The sequence below is a fragment of the Spermophilus citellus genome (genome assembly GCF_964194105.1).
Source record: "Spermophilus citellus genome assembly, chromosome: 8".
NCBI lineage: Eukaryota > Metazoa > Chordata > Mammalia > Rodentia > Sciuridae > Spermophilus > Spermophilus citellus.
Genome location: NC_138189.1, coordinates 99,095,127 through 99,120,292, shown reverse-complemented (window position 1 = coordinate 99,120,292; position 25,166 = coordinate 99,095,127). Strand labels below are relative to the sequence as shown.

Here is a 25,166-nt window from a genome sequence, read left to right as displayed (position 1 = left end):
AAATTGCTTAGGGCCTTGCTAAGTTGCTAAGGCTGGCTTTGAACTCTCAATCCTCCTGCCTTCAGCCTCCTGACTTGCTGGGATTACAGACATGAACCATTGTGCACAGCAGGAATTTAAATTTTGAAAGTAATGGAAACAAACATTTTAAGGATGGTTACAGATTTTATAAATCTAACAAAAAACAAGGGCACTAGAAAAATATGCATTTCTCCTAATAAATTTAAATAACATAACCATGTATGGTGACAGACCCCATTATTGAAGCAGGAGGATCAAAACTTCAAGGCTGGCCTGAGCAACTTGGCTAGACCCTGTCTCAAAATAAAACCCCAAAAAGGTTGAGGATATAAAATGGTAGAGTCCCCCTGGGTTCAATCCCCAGCACTAAAAAAAAATTTAAAAAATATATAAATAACATTAGACTTCAAAGTATTTGTAATAAAGACAGCTTCACCTAAACCAGTGCCTCTTAAACTTTAGCAGATACCTCTGGAAGGTTTGTTAAAAGAAAGCTGTTTCACGTTCAAGTTTCTGATTCAGTCAGTTTACTGGTGGGCCCAAGATTTTGTATTATATCATGTTCCTTGGAAATACAACAATGAAAGTCTGACAAATACACTTTGATGACCTAACCAAATGAAATTTTAAATAAAAATATTTACCAAAAAAAAAAAAAAAAGTCCCTCACCCATGACAGAGTATCATTCATTCTACAAGGACTATTATTTCTTGAATTTTCAGATTGCCAGCATTTCCCATCAGAACACTGAAGAATGGATGGACTGTGTATGTCATTGCTGGACACATTCCTTTTTTAACTGAATATAATAGTGGATCTCAAATGAGAAAAGATGAAACATCTGGCCAAGTGGACTGCAAATGAAATGTAGTCTCCTATTTATTCCCAAAACAAGTTGGCCAATGAGTCCTACTGCAAAATCAAATAATGGTAAGGAATTCCCCTGCTTCAATTCACAAAGAAAACGTATTTATAAGTAAAATTTTTTTCACTTTGAAATTTTCCTCTGATTAATTTTTTCTGTAACTTTGAAAGTGACTATTATTTGTCTCTATTCGAATCCAATTCTAGATGTTGTCTGTTAGAGGATAAATGTCTATGCCCTCACCCCAACCCAAATTCCTATTGACGCCTTAGCCCCCAGTTCGACTATATTTGGAAAGGGGGCCTGTGAGGAGGTTCAAAGAATGGCAGTGTGTCCTCCAGGTGCTCTGCTGACTAAACGCATTTGAGAACCACAGTTCTGGAGGAAATTCACATTTAGAAGAAGCACTGTCTTCCTGGGTTTTAGAGTCTGACAGACCTGGATTTATATTCATTCATTCCCATTCTCTTTGTATGTGTGTGTTCATTCTGTGCAAATTCCTCACTGACAAATTCTGGCTCCATTTCCACAGTGAGCTACGGTAGGCCTCCCTCCCTGCCGCTCCCCAGCCTGTCCCTGGATTCTGGTCAGAGACCCAGTCACACAAAGGGTTTCAAGATCATCAGCTCCTATCAGGAATCTGAGTACTATGTGAAGAGTCTCTCTCCAAACTCAGTTTTATTCTTTCTCCTTACTTTCAGATTTGGCACTTTGCTGGGTGGTTTGGATCTGTACTATCTTAGAAGAAAGGCTAGGAAATCCAGCTTTTATTCCATATTCTTATTCCTTAATTTATGTTTTTAAAATACACATAAATGGTATAACTTAAGATTCTCTAAGATTTGTAAATAAGAGTTTCCATTTCATCATGCCTAGTTTAATTAAGTAAGATTTTTCTAGGAAAGACTAATGATATCATTAGAGCTAAGATAAACAAATAGAATCATTCTTAATATATGAGAGGGTCAAGTATTGGGCAGGAGATTAGGAAACATGTTTAGAGGAAAAATGTTCATTTTAGTTATTACGGATTAGTATTTCTTAATGTTTTAGAACCCATTCTTTCTCTTAAGCCTAAAAATCTCATACAATCTTTTGTTGTTTGATATTTCAAAATAAATACATATTATGACTAAAGTAAATCAAAGCAATGACAATGCAGGAATACTTTTTCACAAACTAAATATATTCGCATCCTGGAAAATTATGATATACACCATAACACCCTCACCCCCACCCTCCCACCACCCCTGGCCTCAAACAGTGCTCAAACATTCACCGTCCTAACAAGCACAGAAGGCTGCACCAATCAGTTTGAAAAGCAACACAGAACTTACTTTATTTATTTTCAATGCTGGTAATGTTTCTGCATCTGTTTTTGCCAGATGAAGTTTATTTTCTGGTACATACAGTTCTTTCACTTCATAAGAGGCATCCACAGGTACAATATCCTGTAAAGCAAGAAAACTGATTCAACAATGTGGATTTCTCAAAAGAGAAAAAGAAAATAAATCATGGATAGATAAGTAAAAAGGCAATATGACAACATACCATGGAATTAATAAAAGTATAAAGAGTAATAAAACAAAACAAAAAACAAATTCAGAGTTCCCTCAAAGAGCATCCTAATTAAGAAAATCAACAATTCCAACTGTTAAAATAAACAACAATATAAAAAGGGACTTTGAACCAACCCAGATGCCCTTCAGTAGATGGACAGGGAAACTTTGGTATATATACACAATGGAATATTACTCAGCATTAAAAGAGAAATAAAATAAGGCATTTGCAGGCAAATGGATGAAACTGAAGAATATAATGCTAATCCAATCCCAAAAAACCTAAGGCCAAATGTTTTCTTTGATATGAGGATGCTAACTCACAATGCAGGGGCAGGGGGATGGAGAATCTTTAGATAGGGCAAGGGGTAGGAATGACAGTGGAATGTGTTAGACATCATTACCCAAAGACACAAATGGTATGAAAATACTTTGTGTACAACCAGTGACTTGAAAAATTGTACTCTATATTATAATATGAAATGAGTTGCATTCTGCCATCATGTATAACAAATTAGAATAAATAAATAATAAAGAAAAAAATAAGATTAAAAAAAGCGGGAAGGGGGGCTTTGAATGCTGTGGTCCCTCCATTTAATTTGCCTAATGTTAGTTGAGCTACTCTCAAATAAATAGCATCCCATATGCAAACATGTCCCACAACTTAGTAGGGAAAAAATAAATTCCTAGAATACACTGTATATCAAAAGCAGGCAACTTCAAGTGATCTCAAATACAATGTTAGAAAAGGAATTTAAAAACAAAAGAATCCCTTGAAATGTAACCATTTTGTTCATTTGCAGATACACCTTCATCACTACTATCACTAAAGCCACCTTTCATTCATGCAACACAATTTTCCAGAATATGTCTGTTTTATTCCCACTATCATGTTGTGAGAAACAATACTTTTTTATCCCACAAGAAATTTTCCCTCATACTAGGAATTGAACTCTGGATTGCACAAATGCTAGGCAAGAGCTCTGCCACCAGAGCTACATTCCCAGCACAGACTGGAACTTTCATCAAAGCTCCAAGAACTCATTTACAGGAAACAGGGACAATGGTTTTTTTCCCATTTACCTTATAAGTATACAAATATTTGTGATTACCACAACATAAACTATTTACTCACTGCTCTCACAACACCTGCCTTAGGAGTATCCTAAATGTATTTGATCACTTTAACTTGCTTTTAAAGCTAAATCGGTCAGGTTACCTCTATAAGAACACAAAATGAGGGCTTTTCATAATTATGTTCAAGCAATATTTTGTTATTCAAACTAAGGCAATTCTCAAGGGAATGAGAAAATAAGGCATAGATGGGAAAAAATATTTCTCAAAAGGCATATCTGATAAAATACTATTGTAAAAATGAACAAATATATTATCCTATATTATACAAAATATACAAAGAACTCTTAAAGCTCACCAACAAGAAGATATCCCATGCTCATGGGTTGGAAGAATACCATTATAATGGACATGCTACCCAAAGGGATGTACAGATTTAATGCAATCCTCATCAAAGTACCAACGATATTCGTCATAGAAATAGAAAAATCAATACTAAAATTCATATGAAATCACAAAAGACTCACAACAACAAGAGCAATCTTGAGGAAAATAAGGGGGTGGGGAGGCTTAAGGTATCTGCTAACAGACTACAAAACACATCACCAATGGTACCAGCATAAAAACAGACATGCAGGCCAATGCAACAAAACAGAGATCCCATGAATAAATCTGCACATTAAAAAATTAACTCATTTTGACAAAGGTTCCAAGAATACACATTGGGAAAAGGACAACATCTTCAACAAATGGTGTTGAGAAAACTGGATATTCATCTGTGGAAGAATGAAAACTAGAACCCTACCTCTCATTATGTACAAAAATCAACTTGTCAAAAACAAGTTGAAGATTTAAATGTTAAGACCCCAAACCATGAAACTACTGGAAGAAAACATAGGAGAAATGTTTCATGGCATTGGTTTGGGCAGTAACTTTTTTGGATATGACCTGCAAAACACAGGAACATAACCAAAAATGAACAAAGGGGATTATATCAAACCAAAAGGTTTCCACACAGCAAAGAAAATAATCAATACAATGAAGACAACCTACAGAATGGGAGAAAGTATTTACAAAGTAGGCATGCAACAATGGGTTAATATCCAGAATATATAAATAATTCAAGTATTTTAATAGCAAAAACATCCTTATAGTCAATAGACCTAAAGAGATACTTTTCCAAAGAAGACATACAATGTGAGTGTGGTGGTGCTTGCCCATACTCCCAGCTACTCAGGAGACTGAGACAGGAGAATCACAAGTTCAAGGTCAGCCTGGACAAAACAGTGAGACTCTGTCTCAAAATTTAAAAAAATTAAAAAACAGACAATGGCTAACAGGTATATATATTAAAAAATGCTGAACATCATTAATAATCTGTCAAATCAAAACCATGAGATATCACCTCACTCTAATAAGAATGACTATTAGCCAAAAAACAAAAGATAACAAGTGCTAGTAAAGATAGGAAGAAAAGGGACTTCTACACTATTGGTGGGGCTGTAAATTAGCATAACTATTATGGAAAACAGTATGGAGGTTGCTCAAAAAACTAGAAACAAAACTACCATATGATCCAGCAATTCTACTACAAGGTACACAGATAAAGGAAATGAAATTGGTATGTTGAAGAGACACCTGCAGTCCCACATTCATTGCAGCATCATTCACAATAGCCAAGATATGGAATCAACCTAAACGTCCACCAACAGATAAAGAAAAGGTGGTTTGTTTACACAACACAATACTATTCAGCCATAAAGAATGAAATCCTGCCATTTGTAGCAATATGGATAAGCCTAGAGGGCATTATATTAAATGAAACAAGCCATACACAAAAAGATAAATATCATATGAGCTCCCTCATTTATGAATCTAAAACAGTGGATCTCATAGAAGTAGGAAAAAAAATGATGATTACCAGAGGCTGGAAAAAGGTGGAGGGAATGGGTGTGTGAATAAAAGTACAAAGTTACAGACAGAGGAACAGGTTCTAGGGTTCTACTGCACGTTGTGGTAACAATAATATATCATATATTTCAAAACAGCTAGAAGCAAGAATTTTGAATGTTCTCACCACAAAAAAATAATAAATGTTTGAAGTAATAGATATACTAATGACTCAAGCTTGACCATTACATACTGTATACATGTATGGAAACACTACAGAATGCAGCATAGATATGTACAATCATTACATATAAATTAAAAATGGAAAATTAAAATTTTCCAAAAAAAAATCTTCAAGAAAATGAACAATCCACCAGGCATGGTGGAGCATGTCTGTAATCCCAATGGCTCAGGAGGCTGAGACAGGAGGACTGAAAGTTCAAAGCCAGCCTCAGCAACTTAGTGAGATCCTAAGCAACTCAGGCAGATCCTGCCTCTAAATAAAATTTTAAAAAGAGGTGTAGATGTTAAGTGGTTAAGCACCCCTGTGTATAATTTCCAGTACAGGGTGGGGGGTGGGGAAGGAAAGAAAGAAAAAAAACAATACAATTAAAAGATGATCAAAGACCCGAATTGACACCTCACCAAATTAGATACACTATTGGCAAATAGGCATACAAAAAGATATTCAACATCATACAGCTTAGAGAATTGCAATTAAAACAGTGAGATAGCACAAAACACCAAGAGAATGGCCAAAAGCCAAAAGAATGACACCACCAAATGTTGCTGAGGATGCAGAACAACAGGAACTTGCATTCCCAGTTGGTAGGAATGCAAATGGTACAATTCCTTTGATGTTATATAACTAAACACATCAAGCCATAATGCAAATTGTTAAATAAGGGAAGTCAATCTGAAAAGACATATGCTGTGTGACTCCAATATATGACATCAATTTTGTTAAGAACTTAAAACATCTATTAAAAAATAAAGTCTACTTTTAAAAAATACAAAAAATAAAAAATTAATTTAAAAATGAAATATTAATAGAAGTATCGAATTTTTTAGAACACTCCCTACTATTTTCCCTGAGGAAAAGTGTTTGGAACAAACTTCAACTTGTACAGTCATATGTCACATAGCAATGCTCGGTAGATGACACCGTGTTTGTGTAAACACACTCTAAAATGCTTATATGATGATGAGGACAATCTCCTCAGAACACTTTTCTCAAAATATGCCCCATGTTAGGTTAGTTTTGTTGTTGTGACCAATGTACTTGCCAAGAACAACTTACAGGAGGGAAAGTTAATTTGGGCAGGAGGTTTCGAAGGTTCAGTTCATGGTGAGCCCATGCCACTGCTCTGGGCCTAAGCTGAGACCAAATATCATGGTGGGAGATCATGTTAAAGGGCAAGGCAGAAGAAGGCTGCTCAACAGCTCTGATGGTAGCTAGAAAGTGGGGCGGTTCAGGGGGATAAGACATAATTCCCAAGAACACAAACCCCAACGACCTGCTTCCTCCATCCACACTCCATCAGCTTATAATTGCCACCCAGAACCGCCTTAGTCTTTTCAAATTATCAAGTGGACTAATCCACGATTAGGTTATAGATCCAGTGATCTAATCATTTCACCTCTGAAAATTACTACATTTTCCCTTGAGTTTTTGGGGAGACACCTCATATTCAAACCACAATAGTCCCCATTCTGAGGGACAAAAGTCTAAGAGACACATGACTATATTTTGTCTTATGTAAAATCTTCAGTCAAAAAAAGAATGCACAGATGACTGCACAGAAACCTATCTGCCACCACTCAAGTGGCTGCTGTGGGTTCTGAGAATCTAGAATTAGTCTCCTGCCTTTCTCAGACATTCTATCCTTCAAAGATGAAAACCAGAGACACAGTTTGGCACTGCAAAAATCTGTGCCAAGATCAGGCTGCTGCTACTAGTAAAATCAAGGTGTCTAACTTATAATAAATCTAAGAATAAATATGAGGAGCTGGGGTTGTGGCTCAGTGGCAGAGGGCTTGCCTAGCATGTGTGAGGTACTGGGTTTAATTCTCAGCATTACATATAAATAAAATAAACATCCAGACAACTAAAAACTACTTCTTAAAAAAAAAAAAGAATATGAGCAAACATTAAGGAAAAGAAGTAATAAATTTAGAGAAATAAACACTGCAAGTTCCATCAGTGACACAGCTCCTGGAGTGCAGATAGGAATGGTACTTTCTAGAGACCCCTGTGTCCTTGAGTGTCCCATTGCTCACCCAGGAAAGCAAAAACGTGTAAGGTACAAACGCTGTACAACCCAGATTCTTCATGTAGCTTCCAGATCTAAAATGGAGTTTCCAGCAGGTACCCTTTGTTGAAAGCTACTCATCAATGTTTCCTAAGGATAAATAGTATATGAGGTCATTAAAAAACAATGGCGAAGGAAGAAAGACAGCTCCACCTGCTGCCTCTATTTTCCTCATAGTTATAAATACTATGCAACCATGTGCTAACAAGGCAAATTAATCCCCAATTAAAGAACCCATGCTAAAGTAGGTATGTCTTAATTTTTGCCAATGGGGTCAAAGAAGTGATAAAGTTGACTGAACTATGTACCTGAAAAGGAAAACCACACACGGGGGAAAAAAGATCCTTCTTTAAGTCTAGCAAGAGAAATAGCTTAAGGCTGTTCATTCTGTGCCTTCCAACTCCAGAAATTGTTTTTAGTACATTTATTGAAAATTATAAAAAATTAGGATTGAGGAATGAGGGGAAAAAACACCCTATATCCCTCTACAAGTTCATCAATGTCATTGTTCTACCTTTCCACCCAACTGTTCTCCACCTACAGAGGGACGTCACAGAGCAAATGGTAGCAATCTATGCAAACACTATTACACTTCATCAACTAAAAATAAAAATTCAGAATCAACTTTTCCTGGAAGGACAATATGACATTCATTAAGTGAATTGCATACATACATCGGACATGTTCAATTAGCTTCTTGAATATGTAAACTCCCAAAGAGGAGGCTTGAGGCATAGATTCTTGGAAGCTGCAAAATGAAGAATTAAAATCCTCTACACCAGGAAATAAATGCTAAAACTCACTGAAACACGAAAAGCAAGCATTCATTAGGATTTTGGTAAGAAAGAGTATGATATGGTTTCACAAGAGATCTGAAATTAAATATTTATATTAATCACAAAACTTTTGGGACACAATATCTCAAAACCAAAAAAGATACATGAAAAGAACAGGGGTCTATCAGTTACTTCTAATGTTCCACCTCTAACAGTGTGAAGTAAGGAAAGAAAACACAGGCTTTTAGTATCTAGGATCTGTGTTAAAATTTTAACTGTGAGACCTTGAGCAGGTAACTTAACATGTTACCACCAATCTCCTTTTTTTTTTTTTTGGTACCGGAGATTGAACTCAGAGGCACTTGACCACTGAGTCACATCCCCAGCCCTATTTTGTATTTTATTTAGAGACACGGTTTCACTGAGTTGCTCAGCACCTCACTTTTGCTGAGACTGGCTTTGAACTTAGGATCCTCCTGCCTCAGCCTCCAGAGCTGCTGGGATTACTGGTGTGCACTACCACGCCCAGCCAATCTCCTCCTCTTATGCTAAAATTAAAAAAAAAAAAAAAAAAAAGACACACATATAGGTTCCAGTGCCCTTGTGACAATTAAGCTGTGGGGGTTAACATTAACCAGATACTTACTACAACACCACACATTGTTCTAAGGGCTTCACATGAATTGGTTCACTTAATCTCTGCAAAATCTTCTACCATGAAGGTAGAAGAAACTATTCCCATCCTCCCTCTACAAATGAAGAAACTGAGGCCCAGGGGAGGTTATTAACTTGCCCCAAATCCCTGATACAGTGTCTTCCAATGCACTTAACCCACACTAAAAGCTCAATAAATAATAATTATAGTGTGCTTGCTACATGTCAGAACTGTTCTAAACTCTGTACATACACTATATTAACTCATAGAATCCTCAGTGTAACTCTGAGGCAGATTTTATTATTATTTCCTATTTCACAGATGAGAGCACTAAAACCAGAGAAATAAGGCTATTTTTTTCCAAAGTCATATACTTAGTTGGTAAGTGTTACAACTGGGATTCCAACTGAAATCCCAATACTGTTCAACTCCAAAAATACTGTGCACTGTTCTTCCCATGAACATTGAATTATGAAATATATGTCACAGAAATTGTTCATAATTTACTTTCACAAATAAATTTTATTAGTCATTTATAATGTCCACACTTTCTAGCCAGTATGTGATCTTTCTGTGTGCTGATAGAGTTCTAGGCAAAAAAGTAAAGCTACTTAACTTTTCCATTAGGCCTGAATAGTTCTATTAAAATTTTCAACCAACTTTTTCAAACCCTGCCGCTGTGAATTAACTGAGAACCAACTTCCATTTCTGCCACTTCAGACCTCTCAGCACTTTGAAAGCCAGAATATGCTATCTGGGAATAAATAACACAGGGACTCCAGGCAAGAGAAGAATTTCATTCTCAACTTCAGTGAGGAGTATGACTTTCCATAAAACTTTCTTTCTGAAGCATCTCTGATATGTGTATTACTGTAAGGTCAAGATATGTTTTTGTATGTTGTGGGGAGGTCAGATACTCACCTTTCCCCCACACTTACTACTGATAAGAGTCAACAATCAGAAGAGAAAGCTTCCAGCACACTAATCTTATGATCTTTGTTGGATGCTACATTTTTAGCTGGTTCCCTAAGCCAGCATCCCTAGGTACAACTCACAGATACTGAGGAATATCAGCACTGGGAATGTCTGCTGCAAAGCTCCCGGCACACAACTGGGGCTATGCTTTACCTCCACAGCAGCTGTCTCCTGCAGAGCCACCACAACATGAGAATGTGCATGCAGGTTCCTGACGCTAGTCCCCCTAGAAAGAGAGTCAAAGGAAGAAATACAAAGTAACAAAAGTTTCTGTAGGAAATTTCTACATTTCCTTCCAACCATATACCTAAGATAAGGCATATATGTATAATAATTTGTGAGCAAATTATTGTCTACAAGACAACTAGCCTGAACATGAAACAGGTTAATACTTACACTATGAGCCAAACAAAACATTAAAAGTTTGTGCACAGATTTTGTGTTTTATTAAGGACACATTTTCAGTCAAGAGTTTTTAATCACCTTTTCAGATGAGGGAAAATTCAATTTTTTTTTTCTTTTTTTTGGTTACCAGGGACTGAACCCAAGGGCACTTAACCATTGAGGTACATCCCCAGCCCTTTTTATTTTTTATTTAGAAACAGGGTCTCACTAAGTTTCTGAAGTGAGGCTGGTTTTGAATTTGCAATCCTCCTGCCTCAGCCTCCCAAGCCACTGTGATTATAGGCATGTGCCACCATGCCAGCAGAAAATCTTTTTTGTATTTCATTTTAGAGTCAATTTTTTCATTATGAGCATTTCATAAAATTCTTCCCCTTTCAAATTCACTACTGCAATATTTTCAAGTGACTTTTAAAAGCCTCACAACTTGGATATCAAATTCTTCTGATGGCTAAATTTTGCCAAATAGAAATCCAAGGGGTTGCTACTGTTTTTCAAAAGATAAAGTGCGTATTTTTGGAATTAATGCAGACATACAGCATGAATCAAAACAAACATGAAACATCTGCTCAGTGGAACTGACTCCTATGTAGACTCTAAGTGTAGAGACAAAAGGAGGGAGTCTCCATCAGGAATACAAAAAGAATCTTAAAAATACAGACATAGGCAATTTCAAGCACATCCTAGTGACAAATCTCATTTTCAAAAACCACCACTAAACATCCAAAAGGAACAAAACCACCTCAAAGTGAGACAAGATATCTGGACAACAGAATGTGATGTCCCTGCCACATGAGCTATTCATTTTATTTGGGATTCATTAGGATTTCCAGTCACAGTTGCCTATTAGAAACAATGTGTTCTTCTTCAATTTGTACATATAAAAACCTTTATTTCAGCAAATTTCCTTTGAAACAAAAAACAGATCACAAGCCAGGCCAGAAAAAGTCCTCACACACCTAGACACCTCCCTTCCCTTCGGCAGAGCTCCAGTCTCCCCACACTTCAGGGTAGAAGGGGCTCAAGGATGCTCCTAGGAGTCCTGTGCAAGGGCCCAGTGAACAATTCACACATGACTATTAATGACGGGTGAGGTCTACAACCTATAAGTGTAGAAACACTTACATGTTATGAATTTTGAATATTTAATTTTAAAATGCAAATTGGATATCCAAACACTTTTATTTTCTTGACTGAATAAATACAACCTAAGTCAATCTAAGATCTAACATATATTATATCCATATCCTTGTCCAGATAGATTATTTGTTTTTACCTGGACAAACAACACTCATGACACCAAAACAGTAGCTCCTGCCTGCCTTCTCATTTTAACCTTCTGAAAGTATACTGTATGTGTGAATATGTTCATAAACAGTGATTCTATTTGTAAGTTTTTCCTTTAAAAATTTTCTGTACTTTTTCCTCTAGAGCCAAATCTGTTTTACAGACTTGAACACTAGGGCTCATTTTTTTTTTATATAACTATTAAACTTCTATTATCTAAACTACATGCATCCAGAGCATGAACACCAAACAACATTCTGGCAACACCTGAAAACTGAGCTGCAAAATTTGGTTTTTATGTGTGGTATAAAATCCATTTAGAGCACTAAATCGCCATTTTGTAAAAAGACAAACCTTTAAATAATTTATAGCACCAGTAAATCTCAAGTTCTTGGTAGATTTTAAAACAGTATTTAAAATATCACTTTAGATTAAAACCAGCAGCAAGAAGCTGACTTCCTTATGCCATAACAAGCCAAGTTAAAGTACAATACTAGCAGGCCATCTAGTGACCACTGGAGGGTTAGGGAGAAAAATTAAATTAAAAATCTTTATTATTTGTTAGTATCTTCTATATTGTTGAATACTCACCAAATGAAGCATGTTAAGAAAATGAAGATGCTTTGACCAAATGCCAAGAAATGTAGTCTTTATAGCAATGACCATATTACCTATACCAATTACATTATGTATCCTAACTAAAAGAGAGGTAAGAAAATCAATGATGTGTACCTTTACACTCAATTATCCACAGTATTTAAGGTACTCATCATCCTAAAATACCCAATGTATAGCATACTAAAAACACGTTTTGCTTGAACACTGAAATAAATGCTTTATCTTGCTAAAAGACATTAAATAAAAAAGTCCAGATAGAATTTATTTCAGAAGAGTCTCTCCAAAGTAATGCTGAGTATCAAATAAAGAGAACTCCATTTATAATTATTATTCTTACGGAGGCTCCACTTCTCAAACACCACCATTCTCTGGAAAGTCAGACCACATTATCCTCTTCCATAATAAAAAGTCAAGGTACAACAGGAAATGCACATATAATTTTGTCTTTGTCCCCAGTACCTGGCACACAACTTCTAAAATCCTTGGAATCTCCTCAGTGTCTTACTGAGATGCCTCTTGGTTGATCTTTCCTACACAGCTCCAGGATGGGCACTGGTCTCCACAAAGACCAAGCTCTGATCCAAGGGTTAAAACTTTCAGTCTTACCCACCCCACCTTTGAGGAGGAGAAAAGGGTCAGAGATTGAGTTCAATGACCAAAGACTTAATCTTTCATGCCTATACAAAGCCTTCATTAAAAACAAAAAGCCTGAGTTTATCATAAATCAGCAATAGTAAATAAAGAACTTTCCTGAGTTCCATGAGTCAGTCTAACAAATTATCAAATCTGATAGGAGGGGGGGATATCCTGAATTTGTAATCAGCTGGGCATAAAAGTGGGGCCTCACACCTCATTCATGGCTATCATCTGAAACAGTGGTAGTCCTATGGGACTCAGCACCTAACCTGTGAACTGAACTAACTGCAGATAGGTAAGAAATGAATGGAATTGCTTGGCACCCAGATGACCCCAGAGATCAATGGTCTGGTTGGTGTAAGGAAAAAAAAAAAAAAAAAAAAAAGACTTCAAAAGTCTAACAAAACTGAACCTGAAAAGAAGATAAATTTTACTTAGCTCATTTTAGAAATAAAGTGTTCATTTTAAGAGGCATAAGTCACCCATTCACAACTTAGATTCAGGTTTTGCAACCAAGTAAATCATAACCTTCTGGTAAAATGTGCCTCAGTCTTCCAAGGTGGGAAAGTTGTCTGAATCAAAATGTGTCAAATTCTAACAAAAAATATATAAAGCCCAGAGGTCATGAAGGAGGGAATCACTTGCACATATGTCTGAACAAGAACTATTACAGGTAACTACTAACAGACCACAGTGCATAAAGACTGCAGCAAACTTAAGCACAAAGTACTTCTGTGAGGATAACTGCCCAGCAACTGCCTGCCCAACCTTGGGGCTGCTGCCACTCATGGCATTCATCTTTGTAGCCAATGATAATTGTTCCAAAAGAGTTTATCTAACCCTCTGCACTTCAGCTTTAGAAGGCCCTGTCTGTCCACTTTGCCTCCTTAAATACTCAGTTTACTTTGGCAGCACTATCCTACTAAAATGTTCATTTGGCATAAATTCGTTATCTTCAGCGGATCTCTGCTTTTGTTATTTCAGACTGACAAAGGTAAATTAAGTAACTTACAAGCACTTTCTTATTTCACACTATACAGAACAAACATTTCACTAACCAACTAACAGGTAACAGACATGGTAGTTTATTATTTTTTTACATGGTTACATTCTTTCCAACCCAAGCAATATTATCTTTGATTTACTCTAAAATAATCCAAAATTATTCTAAAAATACTAATCTTTCTAAAATGCCCTCCTCTCTATTTCTAAGACCCAACTACACTTAGGAAACAACTGTCAAGGAATGTGAAAGATTAGAGAAAAGATTCACATTCAAAAATATACTAGAAAGGGAATAATCTAGCTATTAATAAAAAACCATGTAGTAGAAAGACAAAGAGTATGGACTGCAGACTCAATCACTTCTGACCCAGCTCTCTGGGACAAACAACCTTGTATTATCACCTCTTCTCAGAGTTTAACAAATTCAATCCAACAGTGCTACTGAGATACTGAGGGTGCCCAACCGTGCCTGTGGCAGTCTCTCTCAGCATACACAGTACTCTCATACATAGTGCTGGCTAATGCAGGACCTCTACTCTTCATACTGTCATACTATAAACTCACGCTGTCATCACACTACACACTATGAACTATGGGGATGAGGTCATCAGCCTTTGCTTTAAGGCACCAGTACACCTGACATATTCATTCCCCTCACCTCCTAATCTATGTTTAGACTCTACTATGTTCTCCCTCAGAACCCACCTGAAGAAAATCTCACTAATGCCTGTGATAAAAATGAAGTTGAAATGAATTTGCTAACCCTGGATGGACAGAGTTTGCTATGAAAAGTGGACACTCACTACACCAAGTTATTTGCAGTGCAGATGCAGTGGGCAAATGTACTCCCAAAATCCCACCAGCTAACTGAACTTTGAGCTGAGTGTCAGGTATTCATTTGTTTCTCCATGTGCTCTATGCCCACTACAGACTCAACTTTATGAGTGAAACAAAGGAGATGTAGTTTGGTTTTTTTTTTGTGTGTGTGTGTGTGTTTCTTTCAATTGTATTTTGAAATTCTATACCATGTTACAAAAAAAGGAAAATTCTCTACCGTCATTCTAGTCCATACATTATAAACAAAACAGTGGTGGTGAGAATCCAAATTTAAGGTACACAAGACAGGAAATTTTATTGCTTAATTCACTGTCACATCTCCAGTGTTTAAAACAGTGTCAACTACATAAGCCACTAAGTATTTCTTAAATTAATAAGATCAACCAAGAACAACAGAGAAATACTCACATGCTTTCAATGGGAAGTGAGTCACTTACTTAGAAAAGCATGTAACTGAAATCTTTTGACCCAAAGAAGAGTGATACCAAAAGACAGCAATCATACTATGGAAGCATTTGCATTTCTTCTTTTGTTACTACTCAACTTTTAAGATAAAAACAAATAATTTTTCAACTATTTGAAACCTTCTCTGTCCTAAACGAATATAACCAGAATCCCTTTCTATATACATATTTAATTACATTGTATTAAAATGTAATGAGAAGAGTCCTAAAAGTAAAAGTATATGAAAGTGACTCTGCAGTCATCAGGTAGAATCCATGAGCAAGTCTTAACTTCTCTGAAATATTCATAAGTTTATGTAGAAAGTACTCAGCACAAAGATCACTTTGGAAACTACCACAGTAATTCAGGTGAAAGGTGGTTGGAAGCTAAACTAGGAAAAGAAACCTCTTCCCCAGATTCTGATAAGCAGAAAAAGAAAAAAAAACAATACCCTGCATATATGTACCTTATATATGTACTCAGCAAATATTAATTGATCTATCACTCTTTTTCAAACCTTGAATAAAATTACCCAATCATCATACTAACTAGCAGGCATAATACAGACTAATATCTGTATAAAACGAAAGGCAATTCATATATTCATTAATTAGGTACAAACAAATTAGGAGGAAGGCATTAATTAGGACTACAGAGATTAAGACAAGCAACAGAAAGAGAGAAACAGACACAAAGACACAGAGATACAGAAAATACTACAGTGAAAGACATAGGGTCAGCAAATAAGAAAATACGCAGCTTGGAAGCAAACTATGAAGAACCTGGAACACAAGTCACCCTGATTCTAAAAACAATGGGAAAAATCAGGTAATGTTTTAGAGTGAAAAGGGGAAATAGACTACACGACAGAAAGATGATTCTGCAAATACCAAAAGGCATACAGAACTGGAGGTGTGGTAACATCATACCATGGCACTTACCCTCAATATTTAACTGTTAGAGAAAACAAAAAGAAAAAAGATGTAAAATCCTGTGCATTACACATACCACAGGAGTCTGCATCATCACTTTACAGAACTATGGTTAAGAATCAATTTAATTCTGAATATGATATCCTGAATTCTGGATAGGAAAGTAAATCAGTGGAAAAATCAGCACAGCTTGTAAAGAATGTATGGGAATTCTCTGTTATTTTTAGACTTACAGAGGAAATGCAACGTTTTCTCAAAGTAAAATGTTTTTAAAATAAAAACAAAACATCTTCCTCCACACAATGAAAAAAAAAAAAAAAGCCTGTATGTAGGTAAAGCATTAAACACAAAGGATGCTACTCTAAGAAGGGCCTTAAAAGTGATTATGAATTGAATAAAAACAGAAAAGAAGAAGAGAGATACCTTCAGTACCTGTCAAAATACTTATAAATGTCAGAGTTATCTGAAATCATCTCTAACCATAAGACACCTCAGAGATTCATGAGCCCCATAAAATTATATAAAAAGTTATCTATGCACATTTTTCTGGGATTCTGTAAAACACTTAGGATTCCTTTAAAAATAAACAAACCTAATGAAATTTAAAACTTTATGTGATACTTTATAACTTTGATATAACAACACTCAAGTTAAAAAACTTAAGTTCAATGTACAAAAAAGCAAATAAAACTACAATCAAAATAAAAAGAAAAAATATGGGAATCACAATGAAAGTTTCAATGAAAAAGACAGAAAATTATAATCCAGGTCTAAGCAAGGATTTTATTCCAATATAAATGAAAACTGTCATTAATACTGCCATAGTGTAGATCACAAATGTCCCTTGAAGGCCCAAGTGTTGGAAGCTTGATCCTCAGACCTGTGGCTATTGGGAGGTGGGGAACCTTTAAGATGTGAGGCCTAGTGGACAAGAAGTCTGGTCATGACCTTGGAAACACTGGGACTCCAGCCCTCCTCTTTCTCTCTGCTTCCTGGCCAACATGAGCTGAGCAGCTTCCTCTGCCACTCATTCCCACCATGATACATTGCCTCATCACAGACTCAAAGCAATAGGGCTAACCAACCATGGACTGAAACCTCTGAAAACACCAGCCAAAATAAACTTCTCTTTTTAAGTCGACTTTCAGGGGGTTTCTTACAGTAATGCAAAGCTAACACAAGTATCAACAGTAACAATAGTGTAAAAATTCACTGAAAATGAGACGTGGAGGTGCCGCAGGAGAACATTGCCAACAAGTGAAAGGGCCAGCTAATCTAAAAAAAACAAACTTTCTTGAGCCCATCATAGAACTAAGGTCGTAAAACAATGAGCTGAACTGCTACTCTCAAGTGACAAGGGCCACCCAGAAAAGACAAGAAGTGTGAACTGTTTCCCAGAACATGGGAGGAATAAAGGCTGGTAAGAACAGCTAAAATATGTTCAAAGTTTTTAAAGGCTGAGAATGAAGTAGTGTGGCAGGTGAGTATAACTGGGATCCCCAGGAACAAAGGTTTCTGTATTCAGTCATAAAAAGACCAAAAACAGGTGCTCAGAAGAAAGCTCAGAAGTCAAGTCTGGAGACTAAGAGTCTTCCTCAGTGGTACAGTCACAGAACTCTGCCCATTTCCCAAACCCTTCCCTCATATACACAAAAACCTTAAGTCAACGGACAAGGGCAGAAGCTCTCCTAGGGTCCACTCCTAGAGTCCATCTAGGGGAATGGTAGAATCAAATAGGATCTGCTGAAGGGAAGGAGGTGGAGAAACCCTCTTGGGCCCAGGATCCTGCACTGATACAAACCAGGTAAATAGACACAAAACATGCTAGTGATGTGACAAATAGGAAACTTACCCACAGGACATCCCAGGTTCAAAGAAGTTAGCTGCCATGTCAGGAAGAGGTAGACACTGAGGAAAACCTGCCCCAAGACTCAAAGGCATTGAGGATACTTAGGTTCTACCTAAGACTGAAGCTGAACCATGAGACCTAGAACCATCACTGTGGTTTTCCTACCATGAGCCTAGCACTAAAAAAATAAGCAACAGCAGTTTACTGTTGAAAGAGGAACAGAGTAGGGAAAGAGACACCTTCTGTGGAATGGGCACGCAGACGATGCAGAAATCTGGACCAGGTACACTGAGAAAAACCCAAGAACAGTCTAGGCCCCACACCAGTACAAGGTAAAGCAACTCAACCCTGGAAAAATTTGAAACCTGTGGTACAATAAGAGAAACTATAAAATAAGGAGAAAGGCAACTGAATACTGACTGAATTAATTCAATTCACTATATTAAAAGCACAGCAGAAAAAGAGATGTCCCCATGGAGTAAACATTGTTTATCTCAACCTCTTCTATTCATGTAGATACAATATCCAATTTTCAATAAAGTAAATCACAAGATACCACAAAAAGGCCAAAAAAACAAAAACACTGTCAAGTGATAACACAATCAACAAAGCCATGTCCAGAAACAACCCAGATGTTCAAACCATCACATAGGACTTTGAAATATAATATTATAATTCATGATTGTGTGATCTAGTAGAAAAGTGGACAACATGCATGAAAAGATGGAGAATTTCAACAGAATTTCCCTGTATACTACATGGAAAGGAGAGCCAAATGATGACAAAATTGCTTGTTAATGATTACCAGAGTTTTAAAATTTCTTCCATAAGCATATCACTATTAATAGATACAGGGAAGAGTCAGGAACTTAAAAGTAAGTGAATTAAAATTATCAAACTAAATTATTAATAGGAAAGAATTTTTAAAAAGAGCATCTTAAAACTGTTGAACAATCTTTAGCAACCCAAGAAGGTCAGAGAACCCTAAGCTGGAAGAAAAAGACCCAAACATACTAGAAGACCTAGATATATCATACCAAAACTGCTAAGAAACAAGAATTAAGAGAAAATCCTGGTTCAGATGGGGGCGGGGGACGGGGGACAATTATATCCAACAAAGACAAGACATCAAACTCTCCTCAGAAATAATGCAAACAAGGTCTATGGAGCAACATCTTTAAATACTGAACAGAAAGAAAAAAACAAAACAAAACTGTCAACTCAAAATTTCATACCTAACAGAAGAAGTACCTTTTTAAAATGAGCAGAAGAGAAAGATCTGAAAGCCTTTCCACAGTAATTCCTCTGTGGCTCCAAGATACCACAGACATACTGAAATCATGGTTTCTAACACCTTGTAGGAGTTATATCATCTTTTTTTGTTTCTGTCCCCTACAATGTAAATCCCTCAGGAATGGAAACACAGCTGATTAACCTCTGCACTGTTAGACTTTTGCTTTTAATCAATGTATGATTGAGCAAAAGAAGGAAAAGAAAAAAAAAACTTCTAGAAACACAGAACAGAGTCAAGAAACCATGCACCTGTTAATGGGTTTGAGCACCCTGGATAATATCAGGACTCTTTAAGCTTCAATATGCCCAGTTACAAGAGAAGGGTCCTTATGTTCTGGAACCTTACCCTCCACAGAATCCCTTGATAAAATTCAACCCTAAGGATACCCATCAAATTGTCACAGGGAAAATGCAGGCATTCCCTAAATGTCTAGGGAAAGTTAACAATACTGTGTACCTCAACTTGAACACAATAATACCAAGTTACGGGGCTGAATAATCATGGCTGGATTTCTGCTATTGGGTATTGATGTGGTAAAATTACTGATAAAAGATTATGTTATTCCTAAGTTTTCAGAAGTTTACTTAACCAGAATATTTCATATATTGTACATATGAAGCATGCCCCACAATACCCAACACAGTGACACACACAGAGAAACCTGTTGGCCCTTAAAGAATTTAAAATACAAATATTGTTCAATATTAACATTACCATATTCTTGGAGGGGGAAGGTTACAAGATGGATATGATTCTTCCCTGGTTTTTCTTTTTTCACTGTCTCTTACCCGTTCCTGTAGAAGTTCCACAACTTGCTGGACACAGTCATTTACATCACAGGAGTCTGTTTTCAGCACCAATTCAGGGGCTTCTGGTTTTTCATATTCAGAATCAATTCCAGTGAAACCTTTAAAAGGTATCAGATAATAGAGGAGGTAGAAATTAAAATAGCTGGTTTCTTCAGTACAAGTTTCTACTTGAAATTAATATTTATGCTGTTCCTTCTCAGTTCAGGATTATGGAACTGACACTTCTTTCTTGGGAGAAGAGTTCTAATTAAATTTCCATTTCTTCTATAAACATATAGAATGAATTATCATTATCCAGTCTAATTATGTTCAACAAAGTTGTCACAAATACTAAATAAGTAAATATTGAACCACTGCTCCTTAGTAAACTACAAGACTGGATTCCTGACAGCCTCTGGCTACAATTTTGCCAACTGGTCAATTCTTTCACTTTGTTTGGGTGTTATTCTTTTAAAAGATACTTTATTTAACATATCAATTCCCTTACATTGAACTCACAGCTGAGTGCACTAGAACTCCTGCCTGAACAAGAATGGCAGTTACCTAACACATACTGGATAAAACACAAGTTATTCAGAATGTGTATTTTCCACCATGAGCAACATCACAGTCTTCTTGTCTTTAGAGGTGCTAGACAGCATTTTTGGCACTAGGGGACATTTTAAAGAGCAAAATCATTTAAAAAAAAAAAAAAAAAGCATTAAAATGAAAAAAAAAACCACATGGTATTAAATCAGGTGAAAAAAGACATGTATTTAAGGTTTGATTGAAACAAGAAGGTCAAGTGTCACCTTTGTTGACTTCAGCTGGAAACATGTCAATCAAGTGATTCCCACTATTCATCACTGTCCTCCTGTCCACAAGTGACCCCAAAAGTTACAGGAGTATTGAGTTGAGGGTTACAAATAACTTTTATCAAGTAGGCAATCTTTTAAATTGTTTTATATTTTCAGTAGGCAAATACACAAATAAAGAACCCACAAATAATGAGGATCAACTATAGTTCTGTCACCTTTTTTCTTTTTTTCCCTCTTAAGTAAATGCCTACACTGTGAAGAAATGAAGAAATGATACCACTGGGTAACCCAGAGCTTCCTTCTCCACAGGAATACAGGCCATCGTACCTGAGCTCTAGGCATACAACCAAACTGAACAAAGTCTTTTCCCTCTCAATGCAAAAACTGACACTAAGTCAATATATCCATTACAGTCACATGGATTATCCCTGGCAGAATCAAAGCTCTGCAGGATTCTTCTGCCATTAGATAGCAAGTATTGAGGCAACATGAATTAACATTAGCTTAAGTAAAACATAAATAAAAATGATGAGTCCATGATATCACCAAATAGATTCCACAATCAAATAGTATCAATTGAGATATTAACCACTAACTCAATTTTCCCTGTTGTATGTGTATTTCTACATAACTGCAGAGAAAAGAACAAATATACAACAGTTCCCCAGAGTAAGTCAGCTGAGCTCAAGCTAGGCTCCTGACACCCTGATGTTACACCAACATAAGTTGTTCAAGTCCTGCCTAACATGGAAAGTTTAGGCCAATCTTAGGTTAGAATGGTAAATATAAATTTAAAATCATTCCTATTAAAAAGTATAGTTAGCCAAAGAGTTCTAAAATATGTACTATAACCCTATAGCACACTTATTTCTTTTTTTCCTATTTCATATTTCTAAGCATCATCTGAAGTCCTGAATCCAAGAAAAAATATCTGCCAACCATATTTAGTGATAGGTCACAATAAAATAACTGGAGGAAAAATAATTCCAGTTAGGACATTGGTTGTAAAGTTCTGACTGAAACTGTGGCAATTCACTGGAGTCCTACCCCATGATTTCTCCAGCTTTAGCCCTTGGTTATAAGACTTCCCAAAGTAAAGCCAACGTGCAACAAAGCTAGCAAAGCTTTGTTAAAGACTTGGCTTGATGCTGCAGAGATTCAGGAGTTTTCCACCCAGCTAGCTAGGTGATTGCAACAAATGCATGCTGTGAGGAAAACACTTATATTTAAGTCAATAATAAGTAACTATTTGAGTAGGAATCACATGTGGAATGGATGACAGGAATATATTCACTGCCTAATAAATGTCTTTAAAGGTCTAGTAAAGACTGAGGTCCACTGAATGTATGAGATCTTGTCTGTTCTTGAATGTTTACCATCACAGCTCTGAAACTGCAGGTAGGAAATTGTTAAGCACCATTTTGACAAGCAAATGTTTTTGTTTTTTTTTAATAGTGCTATAATCAGGAAACCTAGCAACAGGACAAACCTAAATAAATCAGCATATATGAGTACACACACATACAGACAAAAAGTTAACCTAAGGATCATTTTCTGAGGAATGCAGCCAATACTTGGGAAAGTTAAAAACAAAAGGAAAAAAAAAAAAAACAGACTGACATGAACACCCCAGTTATAGATATAAACTCAAGTGACTCCAGGACATTTTGAATGTGGTCTTAATCATCTTTTCATTCCTAAGCACCAAACATATACCCCACAAATAGAAAGCAGTGAAATATGTATTGAGCACCCCATTCTCCCACCTGCTTTTCATTTAATCAACAAGTGAATGTGTGTGACAGGTATTATACACTGGGCCACACACTGTACAAAATTTTAAAATACAAAAATGCTCAAGATGTTGTCCCTGCTCACAACTGGTTTAGTTTACTCCAGCCAGCCAGACACACCTACCTCCCTCACAAATCCACCCTTGCAAAAACAACAAAACCAACTACAATTAAGAGAAGTAAAAGGTTTAGACTGCAGAATCCTGTACATACCATTTGGCTTTTCTGTGACCAATCTCTATACAAAGAGCTGAAATGAAACTGGCCATCATTGGAGTGATATTGGAGCTACGGGCTAAACTGGTTTCCCTCCCACTGTCACTATTCCAGTCAAGCAGCCTGTTCTGAGTCAAGAAGCTTAGTGGATGAAGGGATTATACGCAGCGGGCCTTGTCAAGAAGCTGGGCCTCCATGGTAGAACTGACAGGAAGCACGTCAGACTTGTTCACAGAATGAGATGTCACCAACGCAGGCAGAATTTGTCTCATCTAGTAAAGCATTCCCAGAATAACAATTATTTTCCCTCTGGTTTAATTTTCACTTTTAAGGTTCAGAAACTGAATACCAAAATCTAAAATCACAGAGCTCCTGATAAATCCTATGATGGTCCCAGGCTACCAGACCCCCTGTTGGGAAGACAAACAAAAGTTACCTTCGTGAATCACTCATCCCTAAACAATGCTCAATGAGTAATCTTTCTTTCTTTTTTTTTTCTTTTTTTTTTTTAATGCTGGCATGTCCTATTTCCCTAATGTCAAGAATGTCTATAAGATAAATAATGACTGGTATCAAAGGCAACAGTAGAAACTGGTCCTCAGTTTTTCTTTCAATGTCTAATGTTCACCATAGTTGAAACTCTGGGAGCAGATCGTGAAAACTAAAAAAGTAAAGAGTGCACATGTTGATAGAATCAGTGATATATATTAGTCCTACTTAGATTGAATAGTGGACCATTCCAAGCACTATGATAAATAAAAATAGGCTATTTTTCTTGCCATTAAGATACTTATAATAGGGGCTGAGGTTGTGGCTTAGTGGTAGAGCACTTGCCTAGCACATATGAGGCACTGGGTTCGATTCTCAGCACCACAAATAAATAAATAAGATCCATCAGCAACTTAAGAAAAAAAATTAAAAATCAAGATGCTTATATAAGGCATTTTTCCAAGTAGTTTTAAGTCCTCCACTTTCACTGAAACAAAAACTATAGAAGTGGTGGCAGCTAGTAAGTAACCTAATGTTAGACACCTCACTTAACCAAGTAGGTTTCTACCACCTCTCAAAGTCACAACTCTGTCTTGTGAGTAAAATTCCAACATGACCAACAGTAAGTGCACAGTGCTCTACTGCTGCTAGGCCTAGGAGAGAGAACCATGGAATGAGACCCACCTTTGTGCTCAAGGAGCCCCAAGTCATTTGAATACTCACTTGAATATTCCCAATCTCTGAGAAAAGAGTATAAGACAGGTGGAAACATAAAATATCTAAGCAAGAGAAACTGGGAAGAAAATATTACTTGCCTTTAATTTCTCCCGCTCGTGCTTTCTTGTAGAGTCCTTTGACATCCCTCTGTTCGCAGACATGCAGAGGAGCATCAACAAAGACTTCAAAAAAGGGTAAACTTGCACCCTCGTGGATTTGCCTTGCATTGTTGCGATCCTTTAAAAAAACATGACAAGCACAGAAACAACAAAAAGTGATCACACACATCAAGGGTACCATATAACAACAAGTAAAAGTGCTTTCCAACTGAGTTAGTGGAAAATATATCAGGAAAAAATTAATTTATATTTTAAAAATATAAACTGAAATGAACAAATCCAAGACATTATTAGGTTAATATTCATTAGCCTAATGAATGCAAACCCAACATCTTGGAAAGTTCCAGAAGAGAAACAATGGATGTGCCATGAATACTCTGACCTAAATTCAACTGGAAACCTGAATCAAAGTCCAGCTGGAATGCAGGTGTCGTCTGGCCTCTCCCTGTTATCACCTTTAACCTCAGCCCAGGTTGGCATGAAAGTGACTTCACAAAAGAGGTCCATCCAGAACCCCAATGCTGGCTTACTCCTTCACCAAATGCAGCCCTTGCAGCCGCCTCTCTCTAGCATTGCCAAAACATATCTGCCTGTACAGCTCCTAACCAGCAACTCTCTAGAAACCACCTTTATCGTTCTATCTAAATTCTCCACCCCACTGGAACACTTTTTTCTTTGAAAGTCAACATCATCCTCTTCCCTCTCTTAACTAAAAGCCAGCTCTCCCTTGAGGATGCTTCATTTGGCTGTTGTTCTCAAGTGCAAGCTCCACATTTGTACTCTGTATTAACCAC

At 36.6% G+C, this 25,166-nt stretch overlaps 1 protein-coding gene across 3 annotated transcripts in view; it reads right to left on the bottom strand.

The window, feature by feature from the left end:
- PAPSS1 (3'-phosphoadenosine 5'-phosphosulfate synthase 1) overlaps window positions 1-25,166 on the bottom strand; it is a 109,363-nt gene that overhangs the window by 45,168 nt on the left and 39,029 nt on the right. For all 3 annotated transcript variants that reach the window (XM_081304738.1, XM_081304739.1, XM_081304740.1), the window contains exons 4-6: window positions 24,352-24,490; window positions 20,221-20,339; window positions 2,225-2,338 (exon numbers count right to left, since the gene is read on the bottom strand). In XM_081304738.1, coding sequence (XP_081160864.1) covers window positions 2,225-2,338; window positions 20,221-20,339; window positions 24,352-24,490 — 372 coding nt within the window. The remainder of the gene's footprint in view (window positions 1-2,224; window positions 2,339-20,220; window positions 20,340-24,351; window positions 24,491-25,166) is intronic.